The sequence below is a fragment of the Nicotiana tabacum genome, chromosome 3, assembly GCF_000715075.1.
Source record: "Nicotiana tabacum cultivar K326 chromosome 3, ASM71507v2, whole genome shotgun sequence".
Lineage (NCBI taxonomy): Eukaryota > Viridiplantae > Streptophyta > Magnoliopsida > Solanales > Solanaceae > Nicotiana > Nicotiana tabacum.
The window spans coordinates 62,641,168-62,664,282 of record NC_134082.1 but is presented as its reverse complement, the minus strand read 5'-3'; the positions used below and the strand labels follow the sequence as shown (position 1 = coordinate 62,664,282).

The window sequence follows — 23,115 nt, the reverse complement described above, 5'->3', positions numbered from 1 at the left end:
AGTTTCTTTTTAATATAGAAAGGTATTAAAAATTTTGAGTAAAATTTTAAGTTTTTCTCTCCTTTTAATGAGACATTGTCCCTCATTGGTAGAGGAAAAGGAGTTTGATGGGTTTATATACAAATGCACTTCATGTAGCTCTTAAAGAGTCAGGAAGAAGGCAAGCCTCGCGCTGTCGTCGCTCGCTCGGCTTTGGCTATGGCTATGGCTTCGGTCAAATGATTGATTGATTAATTTTTTAGACCAAATTTATTTGTTAATAGCAAATATTAACGTAATAATATCTGTGTTTGTAACGGATATGTTCCAATCCGTGGATTTGTTCCAGCAGGCTAATGCGTCTCCCACCATTGCGAAATGCTTGCTCCATAATAGCAAGTGATTGCTCCATTAGTTAGCAGCCTGGTGTTCCGTCCACCATGGCCAAGTGCTCCACTAAATAAGTGGCAGCGGATCTGTGTTTAGAAGCTAACTGCACTATAAATAGATGGTGCAAGCAGCTTGTTGAAGACACACAGAAAGAAATCGTTCCTCTTCAGTTTACAGAACTACTGATATCCTCTTCAGTAAGAACTCAACATCGGCTATAAATTGCATGTCTTCCTCTCAGAATTTCCATTCGACTTCTGAGTTCTCCTCCCTTGTTCTGCATTGTTTTAAACTACAAACAAAGCATCTGTAAGTGTGATTTGCTGCCGAACTTTGTGTTCGCTGAAACACTGGGATTTGAAGTACCGCTACACCAGTGTGTAATTCGTTCTATCCTGGGAGGAAATAATCTATAACCTTGGGTACTAGGAGGGGATTAAATTCCTTAAGGAAACACTGTGAATTCAGTGAGCTCGAATTAATTTCTGTTTTATTTATATTTGCGTTTATAAGCTAACGTTCTAATTTCCAGAATCATTATTTAGAAATAGAGGAATTTAATAACAAAACTAAAATAATACTGTAATAAATAAATAAATAAAAAAAAGGTTCTGCCTGAGTTTACCTCAGTTAACATACTTATTTGCTGGCCCTATTCTCGCACATCAAAGTTATATATGAAGCGATGATTTTTCTCTTTAGATTTTTTTTGTGAAGAAATGAACTTAGGGAAAACATCAAAGCAGTTGTCCACTAGACAAATTATTCTAGTTCTTGTGTAGAAAATAAGAGAAAAAACTCCATTAAAATCTTAGAAGAAAAGTTTCTTCTCCAATTGGTACAGACTCACTGATTCATCTTCAACATATATTCCAACTAGCTCATCTTCTTCGTCTGATAAGTCCTGTCTTGGTATAACATTGTTTCCTTGATTGGGTTATCTGAATGAAGGAAAATTATAGCTAGGAGACTAATATGGCAAGCAGCTTCAACAGGAACTATATATCTAAAATTTTTATCCAAAAAGAGAACGCGTAGGGTCATTAGGTTTAGATCAAGTTATACAGAAATTGTAATGCAAGGATTAATAATATAGGGAGAAAAAATGCATAAACTATACAAGTGATTTAGATTTTCCAAGTGGAAGAGGAGAGGATCAAGTTTTTATTTATTTATAAACAGTACAAACAAAGTTGAATTAACAACAACATAAGATATGTAGCTATGTCTTTTGTATGAATCCTGTGTCTCGGCAATACCAAAATCTAGTTTCCCTCTTACAAAGAAAAAGCGCCACTGCAATACCTGCATGGTTTAAGAAAGTTAACATGAGACGAACACTATTCCAAAGGAAGTTTTAAAGACCCGTAAGATCGTCCATAGAAAGTGAGATTAGTAACCTGAAAAATAAGCCAGGTTTCTTACTACTACAAGTTGAGATATTGACTTTTACATTGTCGATGTACGCAAGTTAAATCCTATTGGAAACTGATGAAAACAAGGAATTAAAGGACATGTTGAGGCACATGTAGGGTTCAAAAAACCTTATGATGTAGTTAAGTAGTTGATGGTTAGACGTGAAAATTTTCAGTAAAAATGCTCAATCTTAGACCTTCCTTGGGAAATTTTACCTGTCACTGAACTTTTCAACAGCTTCAGAGGCATAAAGAAGGGTCTCATTGGCTTTCTCAAGTACCATATAGAGCTCCTTCCCTCGTGTCACCCGCGAAATCACCCAAGCACCATTTTTTGCTCTAATACAAATTTCTTGGTCTTTCTCGCAGTCCGATCCATCACATTTAGCTCTGCTCTTTTCTAAGTCAACCTCTTCTCGGAGCTTATTCATTGCAACTAAAGAATCCTGCATGCATTATCAGATTATTTAGAGCAACAGTCAAATCTAGTTATTACAGTACACAAATTTGATTACCATGGCTACATCGTTCTATGAGAAAAGAATATTACCAGTTAATGACTACCTCATTAAACAAATGTTCACGAACTTAACAAGAAAACTGGTCCTAAGGTAAATATATTTAAAGTAAAACCGGCCATCATGCAAATAAGGTAAACATCAGAGAATACTTGGGTTGTTTGGTGCGAAGGAAAATGTTTTTTAGGAAAATAATTTTCCTTTCTCTTGATAAGGAAAACATTTTCCTCCAATTGGAGGAAAATGAGGTCAAGGAAAATATTTTCCAAAACATTTAAGCCAACCAAACATGGAAAAATTGGAAAACATGTTAAATGTTTTCCTTCATACCACACACACCCTTAGAAGCAGTGTGCTATCTAATCACATTTGACAAAAGATTGATTGAGATGGGGCTTAATAGGTCCCCTAGTGCAAGTACCCTAGGTGCAGACTTAGTATTTCTTTAAAAGAAACTACTAAATAAAACATGTTTGTCAATAAATAAATGAGAATTTTCAAAATAACAAACAACCAACCATCCAAATTTATGAAACTGTGTACCAAATAAATTCAAAATTGTTAATGTCTAATTGACAAATTTATTATAGCACCCTGGTTTTTTTTTTCTAGTTTTCAGTTTTACTTGCTTGTGGCAGAGGGCTCATATTAAGGGTGCAAGATAGCCAAACACCTCACTGTGAGCCATATGCAAAAACTCTACGCATCACGGTAACCACAACAAGCACCTCACTGCCAAACGAAGCTAGGAACAAGAAGTCTCCAACAAATCAAATTATTACGATATAACATATCCAAAGAAACATATTCCATGAAACTATATTAATTTTACTTTGCCTTGCACCAATATTTAATTTTGTATAAGGTTTCTGACTGCAAGCAACAAAAAGATGCCAACTTGGTCAAACTTCGTCAGCTATACCCCCACAATTACAACTCCAATAAAAATCGTATCTTCGCAAATACAATAATAATGAGGTTCTAAAAGCTTTCATCTTCTCTGATGTGTCCTGCTGCATCTGTTAGTAGCAAATGTGTTGGAGTACCCATATAATGTGACAAAGTGTAATTGAAGTTGAGGAGCAAATAGCTGCCGCACTTAGAGAGACGAAATAATCTTTAAAATCTTTACTATTTTCACATGGCTATTAAATAGGTACATATATTGGAACTTCCACTATAGTCAAAAAAGCAAAGCAAGCATTACAATAGGTGGATTCTCGAAATGAAATGAAAGTTTTGAGTTTTTGACAACCAAAAGAAGGAAAAAAGGAAGTTATCTAACCTTTGTAAGAGTTGTTACTTTTCCAGGCGGAGATGCCCGAGAGATGCATCTATCACCGTCTACAAGTAAGTAGCGGTAACCACTCACATGATATGCATTCTCGCCACCCCATCCTCTAGATAGTTTCTCTTCAACTTTGAATATCTTGGGTGATGCCTGAAATTAACAAGACATGTAATGAACTGACCAAGATAATAATTTTATATATCATAATTATGCTCGCCAGAGAAAGGCTATTAATCTCAAAAGCAGAATAAATTTTCACCAAATGAAATGGAAAGGAAAAACCAGAGAGAACACACGAAACAATATCTTGATAAAAGCACCATAACTAATATTTATTTGATTCATTTTCGCTTGAGGTCGTATATTTGTTGCATCAATTCATTGTCTCTTCTACTTGTGCCCACTCGACTTATGAGGAGTCAAATCAAACACTAGCTTGGCTAATACAACACAAACCACTTAGAGCCACCATTTTAAGTCTTTGAAGAAGCCTTGTAAAACCTAGAGCAACAATATACAGATGGTTTAGTGTATTTGTCAACTAAAAAAAGGCACATAACCACCACGGAAACCCAGGAAACACATAACCACCACATAACCACCACGGAAACCCAGGATCTAAAACGTGAGCTTGTTACTGAGGGTTTGTTCAGGCTAGAATGCAATTAAGTTAATGCTAGTAAAAAGTTTGTCAACAAAATAAAAGGTACACATGAGGATTAAACAGTTTATTCCCTTCCTGGTCAAGAGATTTCACGGGGAAAAAAGCATGGGATACAGAATGTCTATGATTGACTCTAGCTTTTGTACAGCAAAGAATTTTGTTAACCAATCTTAATCACATCAGAATGATTTAGTCGTTGGTAGCTTCTAATTTTGCCAAGGAAGAACATATTACAAATCTCCTTTCATTTGTATTTGCAGTCAGATTGACATCAATGTGTGAGTCTCAACCTATAACAAAACGCAAGATTTCATATAATGAAACAAAAATGAAGAATCGGTGAGATGATTTAGTGTCCGTGACAACTAAAACTTCTGCGAGATAAACTGGCCTGGGAGTTGCTGTGGATTGCCATGAAGGAAAATTTTCTATTCTCCAGCCAATATAAACAAAAAAAGAATTCCCTTTTCTTGCTCACAAAAGACTGGCATTTCCCATTTCTTTGTTCATCCCGGCTGTAACAAGACAATAAACATTTATTTCCTTGATAGACTATGCTGCAGCAAGATAAATTAGGGTTTAACCCATTTCCTTGCCAGCAACTACTCCAACATCCTCCTACCCGCCGTTGTTAACCCTCTACCCTTGTAAATATCTTCTGGCCCAACAAAAGCGAGAAAATAGAGACACCTTCCTCCTTATATAGAAAGCGTGAGGTATAAAAGGTTCAAGCTGCTAACTGGCCCACCATAGTGACTTTACGCTAGTGTTGTCAAAGGCTCATTTAAGGCGTGCTTAAACCTGAAGCTCAGAAAAGCTCAAGAAGGGCGCTTTACCTCGCTTAAGCTGCGCTTCAGTGTAAGGCAAGCACTAAGGCGTGGACCTCATAGCCCATGAGTTCTCTGTTGAATCAAGCGGTAGTAAACAACAAGTATAATCGAAAATATGTGTATTAGCTGCTAAGAGAAGCGTTATGAATGAATTTGTTACTTTGTTCTTGAATTACATATATATTTTTATCTTTTTTCCGCCATTGCACCTTTCTTTTACTAAAGCCCACAATTTAAGTACGCTTTGAGCTTAAAGCCTCAAGAGACCTAGAGCCCTTTTTAGAGCTTTTGCCTTTGACAACACTGCTTGACGCAATCACTACGCACAAGCATCATTGTTAACGTTTACCAAATGCAGAAATCAGCAAGAACCAGGCAGATACGACTATATTTCTTAACCCTTATCCGCAGTCAATGAAAAATTAAGACGTGGTGTTATAGTTTTATCTCACTAAGGTCTCTCTTTCGATGTTTCAGAATAGGTCATAGAAAATGGAGCTAATTGTAGATCCTTTGCAAACCCTACTGTGATAAGTTCCATTTTACATAGAAGATGTCCTAACAAAGAGGTCCTCATTAGGAGGCTAGGGTAGATCAAGAGAAGAGCCCACGTTTAACAAGAACCAACTTATATTTCAGCAAAAATAAGATAGTAGTATGCTTTCATTTGTTGTATCGACTTACATTCTCCAGAATTTGCTGCTTCACCACCGATAACCCTTGCTCTCCATTGTGTACGGATGTGACGGGAATGAAAAGTATTATGGTGAGGCTCCTATGCTGAAAAGCACAAAGATACATCCTCTCCTCTGTTTGCTTAAGCCAAATTGTTGGACTGCTGGGACTCAAGCTGCCAACTTCTGTGCCCCAGATATCAGTAACAAGGAAACCATCCTTCCCTTTGGACCATTTGTCATGCTGTAAGGGTCTAACAACCTGATAGCTACGAACTCCAACTGGAGAAGTATCCCGTGAGCTGTAGTACCGGTCCAGGACAGAGGTAGAGCTTGCCAATAATGAACCAGAAGCATTAGAAGTAGAGCTTCCTTTGCGTAAATAGGACCAGGAGCCAGCACCAGCAGACAGAGCATTTGGGGTCAACCTCATGACAGTATAGGTGAATAGGTTAATCAAGTCATCCTGAAAAGGAGAATAGTAATCGTTCATGGTTGGAGCAAGACATGACCATTAACATCAAAGGTTCCCCATAGATAGTTTGTCAATGCAGATAATATTCGTTTTATCCAGATCTTTCTTTAGTTTTGAACGATAACTGCTTCTATAACAAAATTACTAAAGATAAACCGGCCACCGGGCTTAACCGAACCAGGACGGGCCTAGTTAAGTTGGGCCCGGCCAGGCTTGAACTGGCCCAAACCAGTTTCGACTTAGCCGGGCAGGGCCGGTTGAAAATTCTTGGGTTTAAGAACGGCCCAGGACCAGGACCACCAACTAATTATACCAGTTCTTGGTGGGTCACCCCAGTCCAACCGGGAGTTTTACCTCTTACAATTGAATTTATTTAAATGGAGTTTTAAGAATAATTATTTTGAAGCATGTAAAATATAACGTTTTAAATTTTAAAAAATGTAAATTTAGCATTGTTTTTGTTTATTTGTTTAATACTTTGTTAATTAAAACAAGAATATAGTGGAGGAAACCATGTAATCCCAATCTAATATATTATTCAAATATACTCATAGTTTGTTCATGTTCAGATATATAAGTTCTTTTGAGTTTGAATAATTGTCGACCACTTGAATTCTTACTTAGCCTTGACCCAATCTTTTAAGCGAACCAGTGTTTTAAAAGGCGTTTTCGAGACGAGCCCCAAGGCTTGCCCCGAGACGATGGTGTGGGGAGAAAGTCTCAAGGGGCGTACGCCCGGGGCGTACGCTCGGGCGTTTGAGGTGCGTTTTTTTAGTGAGGCGTAAGCCCCAGAAACTTTTTCAAATTAAAACAAAATTTGTTGAATAAGTCCTTCATATAATACCCAAATTCTCAAAATTCAGATTGGTAACTACTCAAAAGTGTTAAAAAAGAACTTGAATGTATTAAATTTAAAAGTCAAGACCTTTTTTATTGATTGAAGCCCTAATTCATGGTCTTTCCCAATTCTTTATCTTGTCCGCTAGTCTGCTAATATCTTCCAAAAGCAACAAATATTCAATTTTTTTAAAAAAAAAAAATACAGAGAACTCCATTTTCCATCATAGCAGCAAGTTCAAAGTTCAAACTGCAGGTTAGTCATCCTTTTTGTTCCTCCATGTAGAAAACTTTATTCTTTTCGACTCAAGTTACTTGCGCTTCTAAGTAGCGTATTTTAGACTCAAGTTACTTGTGCTTGTAAGTAGCATATACTTGACTAATTTTTTGTGGGAATGGATCATATATATATATATATATTTCACATATTTATAGTTTTCTTCAATTTTTATGCAATTTTACCTGTTTATAAATATTTACTGTAATTATATTATTTTATAAAATATTAAAAATTAAATACTCATGGGGCTTACGCCCCGTGCCTCGGGGCTTACGTCTCGCTGAGACATACGCCCACGCCTTTTAGAACACTGAAGTGAACAACCACCTCTGAAGTATTTCCTGAGAGTAAGTTCATTTGGCCCCGACTAGAAGTATATTCAGATGCAATGGTATAAACTAGAACCATTAATTTCAGTTTTTTCCTACTAATTAGGGCCGGTCAGATAAGGAAGTTGGTCCCTATTCGAGCCACTTCATGAGTTAGAATCCTGAACTGGCCCAAGCCCAATTTAGGTCTGGACTAGCCCAGCCCCGGTTAACCTAACTGGGCCTATATTTTGTGGGCCAGTTTCCTTAGTAACCCGGTCCAGTTGCCAGGTCTAACTAAAGACAATATAAAGACGGAAAGTACAAGTGAGAGAGAGAGAGAGAGAGAGACAGAGAGAGAGAGAGAGAGAAGCCTACAGGAGAAAGAGTTGTGGAAACCAGCAGGTCCTGGAACATGATCAGTGAGTAGCACTGTGTGCAGCCGGCACACGATTCTAGCACTCTTACTAGTGACTGAATGCCAAAAAATGCAAGAAATTGTGGTTAGAATGATAATGTCTTCACCAAAAGATTATGGCATCTACACAACAACATCAGCCTTATTAACAAAATTCTACCCTCAGGCATTGGATTTCACACCACATGTCAATCAAGAGGGGACATAAAAATAGAGTTCAAATCATCAGTCTGGCCATATATTAAGTTACACCCTTTCTGTAATTCCTTGCGGTAGATATACTCACGTGTTTTTGTTATAGTTGGTCAAATAGATTTTGGGAGAAGATATATTGGTACTAAAAGCACAATCTTCAATTTAATTCGCAAGCATTTCCGCCCCTAGTGCAACAAGTAAAAGTCGGAGCAGAAGTGTGACAATATAAGAAGAATCTATCCAAGATTAAACATGAATACTCATAATCAGAATATAGATTAAAGAATAAAAATGAAATTAATGAAATAATAATGGCGTGTATTAGTTAATTTCACTCTTACGACATATACCCAGCTTGATTTAATATTGCTTCATGACTCAGAGATCCATTTTACACCTTATAAATTGATTTTCGAACTGGGGGCCATTAGCCCTCGGGGATCTCTCGGTCATACAGAAAAAAGCAATAATTTGAGGTCAAAAGGGAGAAGAAAACAAGAAATGGGAAGAGTGAAAAAAACATGAAAACATCAAAAGATTTACCATCTAAGATTAAACCAAATTACATCTGATTGTCTATTCTACTGTAATGTAGTATAGCAGCTGTAGGCAACATCCTTTAGGCAACTCAAGATGAGAGTTTAATACTAAAACAGTCATCTTATTAAGAGAGAGAGAGAGAGAGCACTAAACTACAGTTGTTTAACACTAAAGCTGCTATTAGCTAAAGTTTTTTTTTTTTGAGAATAAAAAAAAAAAAAAAACCTTCAGCTAATAGCTAAAGTTTTACCTTCGGAGTTCTAAACATTTATAATGCTAATGAGGCTATAGTCTATATGATAATGGTGGAGGATAAAAGACTCGGTTTCAAGTCCACCAGATGTTTGATATGCTGATAACTTTGGATTTTTGGGTAACTATTCCTCCAGCTACATATGGGCAACCAAATTCTTCTTTTATTCCTCAAACGTAAATTCCATTACAACAATGAAGATCAATGGCAATCAAGTATGGACAGGTAAAAGCGTAAAAGTAGTGAACAAACATGTTAAGTCTAAACCTAAATGCTTGGGTTAATAATCTTTATTTTGACTAACACACTTGATCTTTATTCAGCAAATGAAACAGTACAAAGTGTTTCACATAAGTACGTCAGGACAGATTTCTAAAAAGATAATAGCTGAGATTTTGCTTCTTTATTTTTCTGGGACATTTAGATGCCATGAACTTTTGGCAGAAGCTACCATGTGAAAAGAGTGAGGCTATGGTGTCTTTGATTCGGCCAGAGAAGCCAAAACTTGATCCTATCTAGGGCAAACCCCATCCACTTTGCCAACAAGACGAGCACGGAAGACACACAGATCTGAGCAACATAATGAATAAATCCAGCAAAACAAATAAATCCAAAGTTTATCTTTTCATCTCCAGTTTGCCCTGGGCTTCAACAATCTGAGTGCATGCAATAAACTGCCAATAACGAACCTGAACTTCAAGTGCTGCTTCCCTCCCAATAGTCAACATCTGTACTTTTCCACGCTCCTTCAGACAGTCACGGAAATTTGGCAAGTGAAGCTTCTTGCCAGAAAGAAAATCTGCCACAGGGAAAAATTAATAAGTGAAGCATTCAAAAGGCTGTTTAATACTCAAATTGCACAAACTGATGGAATTATTAGATACAGAAGCTATAGTATTACCCCAGCAGCACAATTCCAATGAAGGTCGCTTTTCAAATGCTGGCAATTATGACTTGCAATGAAATAATTTGAACAGGAATATCTTCTTATAAAAGAGATGAAATGCAAATTTTCAAGGTACGTAATAAAGCCTCACCACTTAAATAATCCATAACAAAATAATACAAATGCGTCCTGGTAAGCCCTCCACTCGGTTCTCTATCGAGTAATGCTCTGATGGACCCGTGAAACATCACAAAGAGAGAGTGAACTTCTTTAAGAACATTTCGTAAAGCATCAGTCCGCCATATGGCTTCTGACTCACTTTTCTCCACCACCTAAACATGGTATACCACCAGAAAAGCTAATAAATAACATAAAAGTTACAAAGCATAACAAATTTCTTCTGCAATGGCAATAAAAATGTGAGGAAATTTGAGTTAGTCCGAGAAATTTCTGTATCTGAACTTTGTTGTTCCCATTAAGTCATACTCAGCTTTTAACCAACAAGAAATGATAGTCATGCTTAATCATCCTATCTTCTCCAGTAATTTAAAGAATTTTTGGGAAATCTATCTAAGAGCCAACTGCATATACAAACCATAGTAGTATTATATTAAGCAACCTACAGAATTTGAGATATTATACTCATCAAAAGCATAGAAATATAGATACAAACCCATAAAGCACTATGTGTATCTCAAGGTTGTTATGCATATGTCCAACATGAGATCCACGTTACTCCATTGTTTGAACCACATGTCTGAGCATGCCACGAAGTAGGGACCCGCCTATGGTTCGTTAGTGCAGTTCGCCAACTATGATATTTAACAGTTTATTTAGACTTCAAACAGCAGTATTATGGAAAGAAATTTCCTGAGTTACCACTTGTCTTTTCATCTTTCCTAACCTAGTCCTCAACCTTCTATGCTTCAGTTCACTGCAGGTGGTAGTCCTGGAATTGTTCATTGAAGTAAAACTATTGAAGTATGGGCAAAAAAAATCCAAGAAGCGAGTACGGATGTAGCATCAGATTTAAAACATCTGTGAGTTATGTATCCACTTATATACAGCAACAATTACATCAGTGAGCTTATATCCAGCCTCCATATGATCATCCTTTCAAATTTAGCAGGTAGAAGGACAGACCAGCATTGTACAATCTCCCAAATCAGTACAGATAATAAGTGATCACCACACATTATTATCTAATCCGATTAGTGGCAGAATTATCCTCCATACAATTCACCAAAGAATTAAAATTCAACCACGTCATGAAGTGCCAGGTAAAGTTTATTGGTGATAATATAAGTGCAAGAAATCATACCATCACCATCCAAATATCACGTTCTGCCTCATAGAAAACATGTGAGTGCATCTCTGCGTCAATAACCTCACACGGAGCCTCTGGGGAGAATATCCTGCAAAAAAAAAGTATAGAGGATATTACCATATGACTTGAAAGATCCATGAATCGTAAAACTGCAAGAAGTTGACAACAGCATCCAGATGGCACAGTCATACATATCAAAGATTACCTATCTTTCAGAGCAGAAAAAGAAGATAAATGGAAGATGAACGAAATCTTAGCCTTAAAAATTAACATATCCACGTTGAAGAATCCCATTGCTCTTCATTAAGCACAACAACTTCAAACTAGGAACAAGCTTCAAGCTCTTTTTTCTTTACCTCTTTAATGCCTCTAATATGAGAATGCAGAAACATGAGCTCAACTATCTATCAACCTAATGATATGACTGAAGAATCCTTTGGGTAAGAATGAATGTCTATTGATAAAAGGATATGAACAGAGGGAAAGATCTTCCTCAAACTAAGAACTAAAAGCTCTATCCAAGAATACAGACTTCAATAACATTGCAGATCAGTTATCAAGACAGCGTGAAAGAAGTAATGTGAAAGTAAAAATCATAGCAACCAATCTAGTTATCCCATCTTTAAGAAAGAGCTTTAAAAAGAATCACATGAATTTCTACTCGTTAATAGATACAGGTGCAGATATGTGAGTGCCAGTCACAACAAACCTGGTGAATGTTATGAGCCCTTCACTAAGCCCTATCACAGAGAGTTGGGTTGGGAAAGGCAAATCAGCAGGAAAGAAAAATAAAATCTTGTCCAACTCCTGCCCTTCATGTTGTCCCCTTCTCAAATCAAATATGCACAATTTCATAGCTTCATTGACAGAGCTTGCCGCCGACATGCCCATTTTTCCGCTCCCTTCCTATCACCAAGATATCAAGTTTCCAAATCAAAACTAGACTAGGTTCACAAATATGACACATCTAATATGAATTAGCATACAAGATTTTAATTATCTAAATACATCACGCATGCATGACTTATCAAAATTCTTATTGAAGAAGAACAACAAAAGTATTTCTAATACAAATTATCTCTTTCTTATTCTCTTATCCTTCCATTTTCTTTCTTCTTTTTACCGGTAGAAAAATTAGTTTCTAGTACAGCTAACAATATGATTGCCAGAAAAAAAAAAACCAATAATTTTACATACAATCAATAAAGCCACAAAGCATTTAAAAAAACACTAAATTTACATTCAGTTTGTTTGCTTAATGCTTATCTGAAACTCGCAGGATTTTGTGCAGTCTGCTACTAAAGACCAGAACAACCCATCAGAGACAACAAAAAAAACAACAACAACAAGCCCAGTGAAATCTCACAAGTGGGGTTAGGTGATTTCTTGTCATCTGCATAAGCCTTGGTGGGCAGTTACCCAGTGGTATAGTCAAGGTGTGGGCAAGCTGGCCCAAACACCACCATTATTCAAAAAAAAAAAAAAACTTTTATGATCAGATGAATCATTTCGTTTTCTCATCATAAGCAACAGCAAAACACACGTTAAAAAAACGTTTTTAAGTTGTTTATATAATGCATCTTGTGCTTAATTCAGTAGAAAGTCATTACTAGAGTATCATACTATATCAATGAGCAGCATCAAATGTGCTCTTTTCTCCATGATCTCCAAAATTAGTAAGTAAATAGAACCTTAACAATCATGAATTCACCTAGACTGCTCTATCCGTTCACAATTTGATCCTTAGTTACTGTAGAGTTAGGGATACACAAACCTAAAATTAACATTGCAAAAGAATCTGAATTAGTATTAGGGTTTTTTATTTTTTCCTCACTGAGTTCGATTTAAGAGATACTTACAGAGGGTCTTGCCGGAGCCGGACCGCCGAGCTGTTGTGTTGGGTCTCGCCGGAGCCGGGCGTGGGGTTTATAGTAGGGGTGAGAAGAATTAAACAAAAATACAACAACAATTTTACATCATCACTTTAGAATGTAGAACTAATAAGAAAAAGTAAATATTGTCAGTTCTCTCTCATTTTCAGATGAAATAGAGAACTATAATTGTAATATTAAAATCAAATTATTAGAAATAGATGAATGTTCAAATTAATTCTTAAAAAATTGACGACTTGGTTTTGAATTTTCAGAAAGACATTTGATAGAAGGTTTAAAAGTTCTAGGAGGTATTCCAATTAATTTGATTTTCTTGCTTTAAAATAAATATTTGAGATAATAAATATGGTGAAGAAATAGTTGTACAATGTTTAATTTGAGAAATCAAAATCGTAATTTTATTGTAGCTTGAATTCGTGGCTATATCTTTTGTCATCGAGACAATTATTGTTACGATTATTATAAATTATGTTCATTTAGATATAAAAGTATTTGTAATTAAAAGTTTATCATTGTTCGGTTATATGGCAAGAATTTATGATTAGTTACAAAAACGATAAGCTTGTGGTTATATTTTTTTTAATGACAAATATGTAACTATTATATCTGTTATTGGTGGCGAATTGTTATTACAAAATTGTTGAGAAAATTTAGGTTGAGATTCGTCGAAATTTTTATGCTATTATATATTTAAATGAACATTTTCTCCTATGGCTTTAGTTGGTAATTTTTTCACATGAGAGTATAAGTGGAGTTTTCTTGATACATGTTTATATAGGAAAATTGCTTAAAAAGTCATTTTTGTTAACGTTATTAGCAAATGCTTTTTTTTTTCCCTCCAATTTGATTTGAAGCTATAATTTTTATATCGTGATATAAGTCCACTAAAAGAACTAAAAATTACCAACATATTCACCAATAAACTAGATTGGTTGGTAATTTAGCAATATATTACCAATATTCTTTTTGGTTGATGCATTATCGATAGATTAATAACTATTACCAATATTCTTTTTGGTTGATGCATTACCGATAGATTAATAGATTATTAGATTAGCTTTGATTATTCACCCCCCTCACTAATATTTTTGTTTTTTGGTTTCCCACTCGGTGTCCGATATTCGTATTGGAACCCGACTATTTCTGGATTCGTGCTGCGTAGGGCCTCATTCGGAGGGAAGCGCTTCCTACCAAGAATTTTTCTATATTCATGACTCGAACTCGAGACCTCTGGTTAACCTCACCAATATCTTTTGGTATGTTTTTGTATAAATATAATGGGTTAAGTACAACAGAAGTTGGCTATCTCTCAATTGGCTATCTCTCGGCAAATAATATAATGTTAGTATCAAACACCATCATATAAATGGAATAAGGATGAACCAAATTATCTATCACAAAGGCCATGACAGTGTGCAAATTTTTTCATTTCACATTGAAGCTCAAAGCAAAAATAAAAGAAAAAATTAAAAGAGAAAGAAGGTAAGAAAAGTTATAGTTGGATGTTTTAATAGCTGCAATCTTAGTATTACACCTGATCCCTCATGTATTTATTTGCTAAAATATAATAATGTCACGACCCATTTTCTGTACAAGTCGTGACTGACACCCGATCACTAAACATGATTGAGCGAACCATCTGTGCTTATCAAATCTATTATAACTTCAAACTTTATATGCAATAAGGTAATACTTTAAACAAATACTTTTGATTAATTTAAATATTTAAAATAAATCAACTCCAAAACTTTATTCGTAGTAACTACTGAAATATTGCTAAGTTATTATCCAAAAACACCTTAATCTTAACCCACCGACTGTGTCTATGAAGCCTCTACTGATAAACTGACGCACTGCTTAGGACATGAGATTTTCTGGCCAGTTCTCTAAGTAAACAAAGAAATAGCTAAATAAATATGACTCTAAGAAATACTCCACGAACAAAAGCGGAGCTCAATAATAGTACTGGAAGTGAGGGAAGTCATAACCCGTAGCCTGCTCGCTGCAAAATCGGTTCCTACGTTATACCGCAGACCAACGTAGGTTCCCAAAAAGAGAACGTCAGTACCATCCATTGTACTCAGTGAGACTCAACGACAGGGGACAAAACTTTAATAACATATATATTACGAGCAAAGGTTCTAAATGCATGTAAAACATAAAGCTTATAAAAATAATTCTAAAATAATTGCATAATAGCAGTTTATGAATATTCTAAAAGAAATTCTTTTCTTTTTCTTTCCAAAAAAATATACATCACTTTATACTTTGGGAGTTCCAACTATCCTGACCTATTTCTGTTTTAGTCACCGTGTGATCGGCACGAGTTCGATCCCAACCTAATCGAATAGGCTCAATCCACGAGGTGCCACTCGCTTCATGGTTCTCAGCGCTCATGTATCATACCTTAGCATGGCTAAGTAAATTCTCAGCAACGAGACCCTCGGCTCGTGTGTTCCCTACTTTGGCACAAGTAGTTTCAGGAAGTCAACGCCTTGGTCAGGACCCTCGGCCTGGACGATGACCCCTTCTCAGAATAAAGGATACTCACAAAAAAAAATTCTTTCTAAAACTTCTTCTTGTGACTTTTCAAGTCTAAATCTTTCAAACAGACTTATTCTGGAATCCTTAAAGGTAAGGTATGGCATAAGAATGAAATGAACATTAAAAATTATTTCTAAAGGTTCTTGCTTCTTCATTAATTTTCAACATGAAAATGGCATATGAGAATAACACAAAAACAAAATCTTAAAATTTATGCACATATGTCAAAATAATCATCTAAACTTTAGCTAGAAAATAATTCTAAGCTAATAGGTACTTACTCGCCCCAATTAAGTACATATAAACTCTTTTAAGCAATTCATCAAACACCTTGTATGCGTGCTTTTGTGAGTTAAACTACTTTAATGGAAAATTTCCTTCAGGCAATATCACTATAAATTTGGAACAAATATGGAAAGAAAGATATAGCTCTTCACCAAACACTCACAAAATTAATAGTTCATTACTGCAACTTCTGAACACGAAAAATTTGACGAGTATTTATACCTGTATTTGGATTCTAGATCATAAAATTTCAGATATACCTAGTTCCAAAAGAAAATAATTTAAATGCCTAGAAAGCTCAGAACATTTTGCTTTCTCTAATCTGTCTAGTAAAGTTAAGGATCTCATGTTGTTTATTTCCCACTACAATGTAATTGGGAGTCTTTCTGGTGTTCTACAAGTACCATTAAATTACAGGAAAAAAGAAAAAGAAAAATACAAAGTCCCCTGAAACTTCAATTTAATTGTAATTCAAATGCAAAGACAACTGAAGTCTTTAAGAAAGAGTGGACAAATTATATCAACTCACCTCAAAACTCCTCGAGTCAATACGTAGGCCCTAGTCCAATTTATACCCGTCAAATAATAGATTCTACAACAACCAGTGCATTTTAATTAATTTTAAAGTTTCATACCTAAACATGAAATTTATTGTTGATATAGAGAAAGAAGGAAATTAACTATTCAATTCCTACATATTACAACTGTAGGGTAATTGACAATAGGAAATTTTACATACCCGAGTTCATGAATTAGTGATTTATAAAGAATCCTAGATCTTCTGTTGCCTGCATGAGTAAGCAGCCTATGTTTCGTGAGTTAGTTCTGGTTTTTGTCTAAGGCTTTTGCCTTCTAACCTTTTTTGTGGATGACAGAACTTTGTTCTGTTTTCTTAAGACTTGAAGTTTTGTTTTTCAACATCCCGTTTTATGGGCTTCAGGCCCTCCCCCCGCCTTTTTTTTTAACTTAACTAATAATTAATGATACCCACCTTTAATAATTAATAATATTAAAATTATTAATATTTCCCTAATTGTATAGTAAAAAATTTATGCACTCAAGGCAAGATAAAAAAAATTAATTCTATATTTAGCGTGTCTTGAAACTTTTATAGATTTGAGGAATGTTACAATCTTCCATCCTTAAAAACATTCGTCCTCGAATGTTGCTAGAGCCTTATTCTTAAGCTAACAATCATTCCTTAGGTCCTTGAACCTCTTAAGTTTTCTTAGAACTACTCACTCTTCCAAGGGACTCAAAATTTTGGCTAACTCCCTAAATTTTTAAAATTTTCGGCAGAGTTTTCCTTGTAAATTGGACTATCCAAAAAAAATATTCCTGTCACAAATACCATAACTACACCACCAACAACCAAATATACCATAACAGGCCATTCATAGGTACCATACACAGCTCATAAATTAATTACTCACACTCCAAAAAGGAGGTACCACAATAACCGAAAAGAATCTAAAGCACAATACTTTAGCACAAGTAAATCAATTTAATGAATTAAATATACTTTGGCATAAACTAAATTACTACAACAACTAAGTATCTAGGAAGGACATAAACACTTGCTAACTTGTATTTAATAAATGAAATATAAATGTCAAGCCAAACCTAGTTTCACATACCTTGTTACTCAAATAAATATGGATATTTCTTTCTCATATCTTCCTCGACCTCCCACGTAGCCTCTTTTGAATCATGATTACTCCACAAAACTTTTATCGATGTTATATCCTTTGTTCTCAACTTTCTTACTTGCCTATCGAGAATTTCTATAGGTACCTCTTCATAAGTCAAGACTTCTTTAATTTCTATGGTATCGGTAGGTATTATATGTGACTCATCATGAATGTACTTTCTAAGCATATGCACATGAAAGACAGGATGAACAAAGGACAACTCAATAGGCAACGCTAGCTCATATGCCACGTTTCCCTTCTTTTCTATAATCTCATAAGGTCCAATAAATCTAGGACTAAGTTTTCCCTTCTTACCAAACCTTATAACTCTTTTCATTGGTGAAACCTTCAAAAACACCTTGTCACCAACCATGAACTCTAAGTCATGATGCCTCTTATCAGAATAGGACTTTTGACGACCCTGAGCCGCTTTTAATCTTTCTCTGATTAGCTGAACTTTTTCTAAAGCCTCACAAATAAACTCTGGACCAATCAACGTCACCTCTACTGGTTCAAACCAACCCACTGTACACCTACATCTTCGCCCATACAACGCTTCATAAGGAGCCATACCAATGCTAGCCTGATAGCTGTTATTGTAAGCAAATTCTATAAGCGGCAAGTGATCATCCCAATTACCTCCAAAATCTATAACACAAGCTCGCAACATATCTTCGAGAGTCTGAATGACCCTTTCTGCCTGTCTGTGGATGGAAAGCGGTGCTCAAATTGACCTCGGTACCTAATCTTTTCTGAAATACCTGCCAAAAATGCACTGTGAACTGAGGGCCTCTGTCAGATATGATTGAAACTAGAGTACTATGCAATCAGACTATTTCTTTGATGTACAACTGTGCATACTACTCTGCGGAATCTGTCGTCTTTACCGGTAGGAAATGCGCGGACTTTGTTAGTCGGTCTACAATAACCCAAATTGAATCATGCTTATGGTATGTGCAAGGTAGACCTACTACGAAATCCATATTAATCATCTCTCATTTCCACTGTGGTATCTCTATATCTTGAGCTAGGCCACTAGGCCTCTGATGCTCGACTTTGACTTGCTGGCAATTCAAACATTTAGCCACATGATCAACTACTTACTTCTTCATGCCTTTCCACCAATACAACTCTTTCAAATCCAGATACATTTTGGTAGCACCTAGGTGGATAGAGTACCTCGAACTACGAGCTTCTTCCATTATGGCCTTCCTAAGACCATCTACATCAGGCACACATAACCGATTATTCAACTTCAAAACTCTGTCACTTCCTAGAGTGAAAGTAATGATTTCTTTGTTTCTAACTCTTTCTTTAACTTCACTAAGTACGCATCTTCATCTTGCTTAGCCTTAACATGCGCAACTAAAGAGGATTGCGCTAAGGCATAAGTAGCTATACCTCCTTCTTCGGTCTCATCCAGTCTAATTCCATCATTTGCCAGTTTTTGAATTTCTCGACCCAAAGTTTGCCTTTGCACTGCAAGATGGGCCAAGACAGCCATTGACTTCCTACTAAGTGCATCTGCTACCATATTAGCTTTGCCCGGGTGATAAAAAATATTGATGTCATAATCTTTCAATAGCTCGAGCCACCTTCTCTGACTCAAATTTAATTCTTTTTGCTTGAAAATGTACTGGAGGCTTTTGTGATCTGTAAACACTTTAGAATGCTCGCCATAAAGGTAGTGTCACCATATCTTTAATGCAAGCACCACTGCTGCAAGTTCCAATTCGTGAGTGGGGTAGTTTTTTTCATGATTCTTTAACTGCCTGGAAGCATAAGCAATAACTTTTACATCTTGAATAAGAACACAACCAAGACCCACTCTAGAGGTATCACAATACATTGTGAACCCACCCGAACCTGTCGGCAAGGTTAACACAGGTGCAGTGGTCAACCTCTTCTTTAACTCTTGAAAACTCTGCTCACAAACATCTAACCACTAGAACTTAACTGCTTTCTGGGTCAACTTAGTAAATGGAGCTGCAAGTGAGGAAAATCCCTCTACAAACATTCTATAGTAGCCAGCTAACCCCAAGAAACCCTTGATTTCAGTTGGCGTTGTCAGCCTTGGCTAGTTTTTGACTGCTTCTGTCTTGTGAGGGTCTACTTTTATACCTTCACTAGATACTACGTAGCCTAAGAATGCCACTGACTGCAACCAGAACTCACATTTTGAGAATTTGGCATAAAGCTCATTCTCCTTCAAGGTCTGCAAGGCTATCCTAGGGTGGTCTGCATGCTCATCCTTGCTCTTAGAGTATACCAAAATATTGTCTATGAATACGATAATAAAGGTATCAAGGAATGGCTTGAAAACTTTGTTCATGAGGTCCATGAGTGCAGCTGGAGCATTTGTCAACCCAAAGGACATCACTAGAAATTCATAGTGCCCGTAGCGAGTTCTAAAGGCTGTTTTAGATATATCTTCTTCTCTGATTCTCAACTGATGGTACCCTGACCTCAAGTTTATCTTTGAAAAGTACTTTGCACCCTGAAGTTGATCAAATAAATCATCAATTCTTGGCAGTGGGTACTTTTTCTTAATGGAACTTTATTCAACTGCCGATAGTCGAGGCACATTCTGAGAGACCCATCTTTCTTCTTGACAAATAGGACGGGGACACCCCACAGTGAAACACTCGGCCTGATGAAGCCCTTGTCAAGAAGGTCTTTCAAATGTTCTCTCAACTCATTAAGTTATGCCGGAGCCATCCTATAAGGAGGTATATATATGGGCTGAGTGCCTGGCATGAGATCAATGTCAAAGTCTATGATTCTTTCAGGAGGATGTCCGGGAAGGTCATCTGGAAAAACTTCTGAAAATTCTCTAATAACAGGCACAGACTGAAGAGTTGGTGGTTCTAATTCTGTATTAATGATGTGAGCCAAATAGGCAAGACGCCCCTTACCGATCATTCGTTGTGCCTTAAGGTAAGAAATAAACTTACCTACAAGCAATGTTGAACTACTCTTCCACTCTAAGACTTTTTCATTTGGAAATTGGAACCTGACTATCTTGACATGACAATCTAACATGGCATAGCAGGAAGACAATCAATCCATACTCATGATCACATCGAAATCCACCATTTCTAATTCTATGAGATCGGCCTTGGTGTTGCAACCTTGGACTGAAACTATACAACCTCTATAGACTCTTCTGACTTTTACTGACTCGCCAACTGGAGTAGATACTAGGAATGGCTCATTAAGTTGTTCAGGTTCTAGCCCAAGGTTAATTGCAAAGTATGGAGTCACATATGAAAACGTTGAACCTGGATCCATTATGGCATAAGCATTATGTGAGCAAACTAAAAGTATACCTGTAATAACTTCTGAAGATGCCTCTACACTCTGACGATCAAGTGTAGCAGACAAACGGGGTTGTCCTTCCTCTTTGAGTAACTCGATCTACACCTCCGCCTTCCCATGCCCAGTCTGATTATGAGAACCACGAGCCTGAGGTGGTGCAACTGCATTAGCGGAGGAACTAGGAGGACGAGTTGATCCACTACTGAAATTATGTCGCAACTTTGGGCAGTTGCCCTTTATATGACCAATGTCTCCACAATGATAGCAACCATGAAACCTGAGCTTGCATTGACCTGAATGTTGCCGCTTACATGTTCCACAAAAACCTTGTTGGTGTGAATATTTCTCAGCATGACTCTGGCTATGTGAGGATGATGTCCTAAAATTTTGATCCTGGCGAGAATGGTTTCCATAACTATGAGTACGTATGAAGGAAGACTCACCACCTGAGTGACGACTGGACTGAGCTGGTGCTAATGACTCCTTATTGGAGGGACCCCTTCCCCCTCTGCTGGATATACCATTAAACTTGCCCGTTGTCCGAGCTTTCTTGTTATGCTTTTTTTCTTCTTTTCTTTGTTGCCTGTCTTTTTCTAAGTACTTGGCGAATCCCACAATAGAGGAGAAAGCTATCATTCCTACCACTGCAACTGATGTCGTATCCTTAATGTGGTAAGCCAAACCGCCAACAAACTTATGAATCTTTGCCTTTTCTATCTTAACCATGTGAGGAGCATGCTTAGCTAACCTTATGAATTCCATGTAGTACTCTTGCACACTTTTATTCCCTTGCTTGAGTTGTTCGAACTCTATAGCCTTAGCTTCACTATCCTTTTCCCGGATAAAGTTAGCCATGAAGGCCTCTTCAAATTCTTCCCAAGTAGGTGGATCATCATCTTCATCTCTTTCCTTTTCCCACATCTCAATCCAAGTGCCAGTCACATCTCTAAGCTGGTAAGCAACTAGCTCCACAGCTTCATCATCAAATGCTTTCATCGCTCGGAGGGCTTTCTTGACACCCTCCAGCCACAACATTGGATTTTCATCAGCTATAAAACCATGGAACAATGGAGGACTGAACTTCAAAAATTCATTCACTTTTGAGGACTCAAAATTGTTCTGTCTATTTGATTGAGGTGGAATCTCATCTCTTCTCTCGTTCTGATTGGCCATGAAGTATTTAAACATCTCCATAGCACTGTTGACATCATTAAACATCTGACCCACCTCTGGAGATATAGCTGTCAAAGTCGGAGCTGCTGTTGGGGGCGATACTGGATCCTGAGGTACTGGATCATCATGCTCCACCCCTCCTTCTTGTTCAACTCGGGGTACTTGGACCCCCTATGTGGATTCACTGCTCCTTTTATTAGTTGAAGCCTTTTTAGTTCTACCTTGAGCCACAATAGTAGCAATAGTTTCTTGAGAAACATCCCGAGTGACGGTGTCAGAGTTGCGAGTACGAGCCATTTCTGCGAGTTTTGGAGAAACGAATACATTAGAAAATTTCTTAGAGGTAGGACTTACTGCACGATCTAAAGTATAAAAAAAATAAGACTTTTCTTAAATGCTTGTAGCCTCCTATTTATAAGTATGGTGCGCTTCATACCCATAAACAAGACTCTACTAACACGGCTTCATAGACCCTTAGGACTCAATAAACCTGAGGCTCTGATACCAAGTTTGTCACGACTCATTTTCAGAACAAGCCGTGACCGGCACCCGATCACTAAACATGACCGAGCGAACCATCTGTGCTTATCAAATCTATTATAACTTCAAACTTTATATGTAACAAGGCAATACTTTAACCAAATACTTTTGATTAATTTAAATATTTAAAATAAATTAACTCCAAACTTATTCATAGTAACTACTGAAATACTGCTAAGTTATTATCCAAAATATCTGAATATTAACCCACCGACTGTGTTTATGAAGTCTTTACTGATAAACTGATGCACTGCTTAGAACATGAGATTTTCTAGCCAGTTCTCTAAGTAAACAAAAAAATAGCTAAATAAAGATGACTTTAAGAAATACTCCACGAATAAAAGCGGAGCTCACCACTAGTACTGGAAGTGAGGGAAGTCCTAACCCGTAGC

General features: G+C 36.6%; 2 protein-coding genes across 3 annotated transcripts; both read right to left on the bottom strand.

Annotated features, from left to right (window-relative positions):
• Positions 1-1,501: 1,501 nt before the first annotated feature.
• On the bottom strand, positions 1,502-13,477 carry LOC107820245 (vacuolar fusion protein CCZ1 homolog B). 2 transcript variants are annotated; one of them, XM_016646506.2, is made up of 11 exons: positions 13,140-13,474; positions 11,990-12,186; positions 11,275-11,368; positions 10,105-10,285; positions 9,969-10,007; positions 9,757-9,866; positions 8,040-8,135; positions 5,772-6,227; positions 3,588-3,743; positions 2,001-2,230; positions 1,502-1,674 (listed from the first exon to the last, which is right to left on the bottom strand). In XM_016646506.2, the coding sequence occupies exons 2-11, from the start codon at positions 12,169-12,171 to the stop codon at positions 1,647-1,649; spliced, it is 1,572 nt and encodes a 523-aa protein (XP_016501992.2). In that variant the 5' UTR covers positions 12,172-12,186; positions 13,140-13,474; the 3' UTR covers positions 1,502-1,646. The 2 variants fall into 2 exon arrangements, with proteins under 2 accessions (XP_016501992.2, XP_016501994.2); XM_016646508.2 differs by lacking the exon at positions 9,969-10,007 and having other exon boundaries at positions 13,140-13,477.
• Positions 13,478-20,395: 6,918 nt separating this feature from the next.
• Positions 20,396-20,983, bottom strand: LOC142176388 (uncharacterized). Its single transcript, XM_075243910.1, has 2 exons — positions 20,764-20,983; positions 20,396-20,646 (listed from the first exon to the last, which is right to left on the bottom strand). The coding sequence occupies exons 1-2, from the start codon at positions 20,981-20,983 to the stop codon at positions 20,396-20,398; spliced, it is 471 nt and encodes a 156-aa protein (XP_075100011.1).
• Positions 20,984-23,115: the final 2,132 nt, after the last annotated feature.